Genomic DNA, 6,086 nt, shown 5'->3' with positions numbered 1-6,086 from the left:
GCCGCGGACGAGGTGGCGGGCCGGCGGAGGGGGGGGAGGGTCGGGCGTTTGCGGTGCGGGAGCAGGATCGGAGGGGCGGCGGAGAGAGAGGAACGGCGGATGGCGTGCGGCGGAAGGACGGGGACGGATGGGACGAAGGCTTGCATGGTGAAGGGGAGGGGTGTGGGTGTGGGTGTGGGTGTGGGAGGCGATGGGGCAAGGGTGGGAAAGGGTGGGAAGGGTGGAAGGGAAAGGGTGGGAAGGGTGGGAGGGAAAGGGTGGGAGGGAAAGGGTGGGAGGGAAAGGGTGGGAGGGAAAGGGTGGGAAGGAAAGGGGTGGGAAGGGAAGGAGGGGCAATGAGCTCAACGGGAGAAGGTGACGTCGAAGACGAGAGATGATATCTGGGACAGCCAATGGGGGTGCGGAGGGCAGATTGAAAAATGGGGAATAAGGGCGAAAACGTGCGAAAATGGGCGAAAACAATTTGGCGAAAACAATTGGGCGAAAAAATTGCGGGGCTACACGTGTGTGGCGTCGCAAAACAGCATATCTTCTCTGTCTTGAGCCCATCCCCGCGCGTCACGCGGCATGCCGTGCAAGACTGCCTACCCCTCCCCAGTTGCATCCTGGAAACGCGTTTGTTTGCCCGCTGCCACCTCCTTCCTCTTCAGTCTCTCCCATCGCTATCGCCTCCATCCATCCCCTTCCTCTGCCCACCCAGACCCCCTTCCTCCTCCTCTGTCTCTCCGAATTTCCCTTCCGCCCCCCGCCATGCCGGCCTCCACGCCGCCCGCAGTCGCAGACATCCTCCGCTCCCTCCTCACCGTCGCAACCTCCGTGTCCAAGCCGGCGGCCCCTACGCTCGCCATAGTCGACCTCGAATCCGCCCCGCCCGCCCCCCAGTCCGACGATGACCTCACCGTCGTCCGAGACTCGCGCTCCGCCCCTCTCAGCCAGGATGACGACGAAATCGAGATCGTTTCCGCCGCCTTCGTCAACCCGTCAGCCCGAGCGCCCGTCAGCGTCGACCTCGACCTCGACGTCGCAGAGTGCCACGCTGCCCCTCAACCGTTCGCCAACTCCACCTTCCGCGGACAGCCGTCACACACTCACCAGCTACACACCTTCCCGCACATCCTCCACGCCGCGCCCGTTGACGTCGACCTTGATCCAGGCGACGTCGACGCCACCCTCGCCGCGCCACAACCGACGCCTGTCATCGACGTCGAGGCGCAGCCGGAGCTTATAGATTCCGGCGACGAAGCCAAGGACGTCATTGTGTGCTCGGCGCCGCGGCGCCGCCCGCGGCCCTCGACCGCTTGCGACGCCTGCAGCCTCGCGTTCCGCTCGCACGCCCCGCTGCGCATTTCCCGGTGCAGGCACGCCCTATGCGCCCGCTGCGCCCTGCGCGCCGTCGCGGTAATCGACAACCTTCCGCGCATCAAGGACGAAGGCATAACTGCCTCGAGCCTCATCTCGCTGCCCACGTGTGTTGTCGCGCGCTGCCGCGCCCCGCTCTCGAGGGCCGAGGCCGACCTCGCGCTCGTGCCGCCGGTCGTAGACGACGCCTTCGCCATGGCCCTTGCCGTCTTCCACTCGTGGCGAAGTGAGGATGCCGATGATGCGGCTACGGGCGCAGCGCTTATTGAGTTTCCTGCTTTTTCCTCGGACGCTATGCATGTCGTGCTTGAGAATGGCCTCGTCAATGGGCTCGAACATTTGCTCCAAGATGATATCGCCACTGCGTGTGAGCCGCTCTGGGTCCTCGACGAGGAGGCCGCCGGGGGGCATGGGGCCTGGATTTGCGCCGCATGTGCGGATTATGACGAGTCTGCTTCCCAACTAGATCAGGAAAGCGGTTCTTCCGAAGGGGATCGCAATACTGACCGGGAAGATTCTGTCGAGCCGGCCATGATGCATTCGTCACCAGCTTATCCTCATTGTGACAAGGCTCGTGCTGTTGGTGTTTATGAGAACATCAGGGGCCTATCGCGGGTGTGGGAGAACGAAAGAGATAAGAAGGACCGGTTGGATGAGGAAGAGAAGGCCAAGCAGAAAACGATAAATACTAGCAAGGAATTCGGTGTGCGCAAGACACGAGTGTCGCGGAAGCGGTACAAGTCAGCGAGCAGTGTGCGCAGCGCGAAGAGGAGAAAGACGAGAAAGACAGGTTTTGCGAAAGGCACAGGGTATGCAGGGTCGTGTGGCACTGAGTGGAAAGGGCCTAGCGAAAAGATCTTGAACCAAGCTGCCCGCCTCGATGCAGAGGCCACGTACTGGTTAGTGCGTCTTCGATGCTTTCTTCTGTCCCCAAAAGATGCGCACCTCAAATCGTGGCCTGGATACATGCGTCTCTTATTGCGAGAACGTCATCTCATTTCGCATTTGGCAAAGGTGTTGGTCAATGAGTCGATGATGGATGTCCTTGGCCGTATTCCTGTTTTCTACTCGGCTCTTCGCGTCGTTCACCTTTTAGCTGAGACGCCTTCACTTCGCCTGTTGGTAACCGAACCTTTTGATGGCAACAAAGGACGAAGCATTGCCGAACTCGTTGAGTCCTTATCACGACAAGCTGCTCTCCTATCGACCGGGGCGGGTTCAGATGGGCTCCAAGAATCTACGACCTTCCTTGTAAAACAGATCCGAAAGTGCATCAGGGTCATTAACCGCCACAACCTGCTTCAAGTTGTCCGCAACCGCAAGGCTGCTGTCTGCGCGGTAGACGTGGACGTCGCCGAAGACGATTCTCAGTCGAAGAAGGACACAGAAAAGACCGCTGAAGCACCATCAAATGAAAAGGACAAGGGCAGTGAAACGGTAACCGCACCTCAATGCTTCTCTTTTGATCATGACAAATCCATGTATATTGAGAAGATGAAATCACACCAATTCCTGGCCGTTCCGGGATTGGCGACAAGGAGCGTATTCTTTCAAGAAGCTATGCGTGCAGAGCAATTCGCCGGCGTTCAGAAGCAACGCCAGAGACGTATTGCCAGCGAAGTTGCGTCCCTCTTCTCAAGTTTGCCATTGAGTTGGTCATCGAGCATTCTCTTGCGAGTCGACGAGGATCGATATGATTTTCTGAAAGCATGTATATTTGGGTCAGATGACACTCCGTACGATTCTGGTGCATTCGTCTTTGACATCTTCTTGCCTTTAGAGTACCCATACGTGCCACCGAAGTTCCAACTTCTCACCACAGGAGGAGGCTCTGTGCGATTTAACCCAAATCTGTACAGCTCAGGAAAGGTTTGCTTGTCCTTGTTAGGGACCTGGAGTGGGCCATCATGGACTTCAGCGTCGACTATCTTGCAGGTGCTCGTTTCCATTCAGAGCCTTATTTTAGTGCCCGACCCATTCTTTAATGAACCTGGGTTCGAATCCATGGTTGGCACTGAAGGAGGAAAAAATGAGAGTGGTCGATACAATGCACGAGTGCGGCGGGATACCGCGCGGCATGCAATACTTGCGAGCATCAAGTATCCGACTGCTGATCTCGAAGCAGGAATACTAGCACACTTCGTCTTGAAACGACGGTATCTGAAATACCGATTACGAAAGTGGTTTCCAATCGCACCAAAACAGCCCACTTCAGGTTCTCTACCAGTGGGGCCCGGGCAGCCGGATAACGGTAGTTCAAGCAGTCATGTTGTGACTGCTGATCCAATGAATCAACCGGGAGGCTCATCAACCATAAGCAGTGCGGATCTTCAACTCTTTGGACCCACGATACAGAATAAGTCAACATTCGGACTCGGTCGCAACTTCCGTTCTGTTCCGGAAATGTCCCCTGCCATGTTGGAACAGGTATTTACGGCGCTTGACAGCATCCCTTCTATCATGGGTTGATGGGGCAATCCCTGGAGCATCATGGGAGGTGGAGAAATATGTATACCTTGTGAAAGCACACATCGGTAATCTCTGTACACTTTACAAACCTATTAATACAAAATAGGATCACAACCCTAACCCAACATCTCACGGTGATTCCAAAGGCCGTGAAGATGTGAATCAACCAAAACATGACCTGCTACAGTTACTCAGCACAGAGGCTGCTTGCGCATGCTTTCTCAACGTGACTTTCTCATCCCCTCATGACTTCACCTGTGCCCTTCTCCTTGCCGTACAGAAAGGCGTCTGCGACTTCCAAGTTCCACAATGTCTCAAACATTGGGGATGAGGTCAAGTCGCAAATTGTAGTTGCTTTCATCCCCATGCGATGTCCCTTGAACCTTTTGAGCATGATACCAACGACCATGACATACTGCCCCTCCCGAAACGGTAGTGACGATTCATGACGCATATATTCCTGCAGCGCGGCGCGGGCTATACCAGAGCCATCGTCGATAGCGAGTTGGGTTTCAGAGACCCACACTACCACCCCTTGAATCCATATCGATGTCCCCTTTGCTAAACACCGGACCGTGCGGATGAGACCCTTCTGAGCAGGAGGAGCAACTTTGCCAGCCGACATAAATGCTCTCTTGGCGCGCAGAGGAGCAATAGTGTGCGAACGCGAAGCGGCTCTACAGCCGTATTTAATGTACTGAAGCGAATGTGAAGGACTCACTGAAACAAGTCAGGATCATAGTGGGCCATGGACATAACCTACTGTAGTGACATGACAAATCGGCCACGCTGCAGGATGATTTTGCCAGAAATTGCTGGGACCGTTTCATTGGCTGCAATTGGGTAGCCGGATGAGAAAGTGCAGTACGGGGATCGAAGGTAAGGAGGATCTGCGCGACATGAGAGGGAGCGAGCGAGCACGAACGGCGATGACAAAACTGCAACTACCATATCGTAGTCCAGAGGTAATTTTTTGGATGCGGGCGAATGTAGAGGAGCCACGAGAGGCAATTCAATTCGCCTGGTTGTCGATGACACTGCAGGCAGCGGGATCTTCTCTTTCACTATGTGCCTGACGATGGCCAACTACACACGTTTAGGTCTAGATTACAATGGTGACTGGCGTGCGAGGTCTGCGAGATGGTCCGGCATGCGACCGAGTGTTGCGGTGACCAGATTTGACAAGATTGGCGAAACGGCCGCGCCCTCCTCATCAAAATACTCATATATGGAAGGTATATATACATTGATGAGAACCCAACATCCACTGAACATATGGCCTCGTGGCGTAATGGATAACGCGCCAGACTTCGGATCTGGAGATTGCGGGTTCGAGTCCCGCCGAGGTCGTTTACTGTTTTTTGCTTTTTTCAGACGTACAGCAATGTCACGTTTTCATTTTTGCAACAGTAGGAAGAGTTTTTGACCAATACTGTACCGCCTTGATTTTGCATCGATTTCAGAGCGCACCGGAAGGCTGCGCTGTGATCTGCCATCGGGCGTAACCAACTTTCTTACCGTCGATGCCCCCACCTCAAAGCCGGTATCCCGCTGCGGAGGTTTGCCCACACTGTCATCCGTATGTCATGACACATCAAGATACTTGATTATTTCCCAGCCTTCTTTTTATGACTACGCGCGTCGCCATTCCTATAGATAGTGGTCGATTTTATTTACATGACTTTGAAAGGTCCAGTCTCATCTCACTTGTTGTGGCGGCAGTGTTCATGTCATTGAACATGCCCTGCGTTCGACTCTCGGACCTGTTGCTATTTAGTTCACAAAACAATATTCATATTTGTGTAATATTGCAGCGAAAAGAGTCTGCACAGTATTTCTTGCTCTTTGATGTGTACATGTTCCAGTAGAAACCGGCGCAGTTGAGCCGCTTAGTATAAGCTAAAAGCACTGTAATCCATACTTTACTTAAAGACAAGCATCAGGGCTGTTGAAGGTCTTCAAAATAATAACTTCGACTTGTTTAAGGGCCTGCGTCGTGGAACCAATAGCGCTAGTGTCATCAAAGTCGCGAGTACATCGCATTGATAGACTCTAGTGGAAGCATGGAGGGACACTCACACAGGGGAAGGTACTGTTCAACCTACTTACCACCATGTGTTTGCCTATTTCACACATCAAAATATAAACGTATCAATTACAGACTGCAGCGGGAGGGAGGTATGCAACATCGAGTGAGCATCGAAAACTATCTCAAGAAACGTGAAGTCCAAGCACCTTTTCCTGTTGAACTTGCCGAT

At 54.0% G+C, this 6,086-nt stretch overlaps 5 protein-coding genes across 5 annotated transcripts in view; 1 reads left to right on the top strand and 4 right to left on the bottom strand.

Annotated features, from left to right (window-relative positions):
- CHC_T00003000001 (hypothetical protein) overlaps positions 1-549 on the bottom strand; it is a 2,097-nt gene extending 1,548 nt beyond the window's left edge. The window contains exon 1 of the mRNA XM_005714138.1: positions 1-549. This exon is cut by the window's left edge and continues 1,548 nt beyond it. Within this exon, the coding sequence (XP_005714195.1) occupies positions 1-549 (549 nt within the window).
- Positions 550-1,554: 1,005 nt separating this feature from the next.
- CHC_T00002999001 (hypothetical protein) lies at positions 1,555-3,828 on the top strand. Its single transcript, XM_005714137.1, has one exon. It carries the CDS (start codon positions 1,555-1,557, stop codon positions 3,826-3,828), a length of 2,274 nt encoding a protein of 757 aa, XP_005714194.1.
- A 19-nt stretch (positions 3,829-3,847) lies between these two features.
- CHC_T00002998001 (hypothetical protein) lies at positions 3,848-4,003 on the bottom strand. The gene has a single exon (XM_005714136.1). It carries the CDS (start codon positions 4,001-4,003, stop codon positions 3,848-3,850), a length of 156 nt encoding a protein of 51 aa, XP_005714193.1.
- Positions 4,004-4,063: 60 nt separating this feature from the next.
- CHC_T00002997001 (hypothetical protein) lies at positions 4,064-4,453 on the bottom strand. Its single transcript, XM_005714135.1, has one exon. The coding sequence runs from the start codon at positions 4,451-4,453 to the stop codon at positions 4,064-4,066; it is 390 nt and encodes a 129-aa protein (XP_005714192.1).
- Positions 4,454-4,587: 134 nt separating this feature from the next.
- On the bottom strand, positions 4,588-4,779 carry CHC_T00002996001 (hypothetical protein). Its single transcript, XM_005714134.1, has one exon. The coding sequence runs from the start codon at positions 4,777-4,779 to the stop codon at positions 4,588-4,590; it is 192 nt and encodes a 63-aa protein (XP_005714191.1).
- Between the last annotated feature and the right edge of the window lie 1,307 nt (positions 4,780-6,086).

The sequence above is a fragment of the Chondrus crispus genome, genomic scaffold (assembly GCF_000350225.1).
Source record: "Chondrus crispus Stackhouse genomic scaffold, scaffold_168, whole genome shotgun sequence".
Lineage (NCBI taxonomy): Eukaryota > Rhodophyta > Florideophyceae > Gigartinales > Gigartinaceae > Chondrus > Chondrus crispus.
Note: the sequence above shows the minus strand (reverse complement) of the source record. Positions and strands in the feature narration are given on the sequence as shown.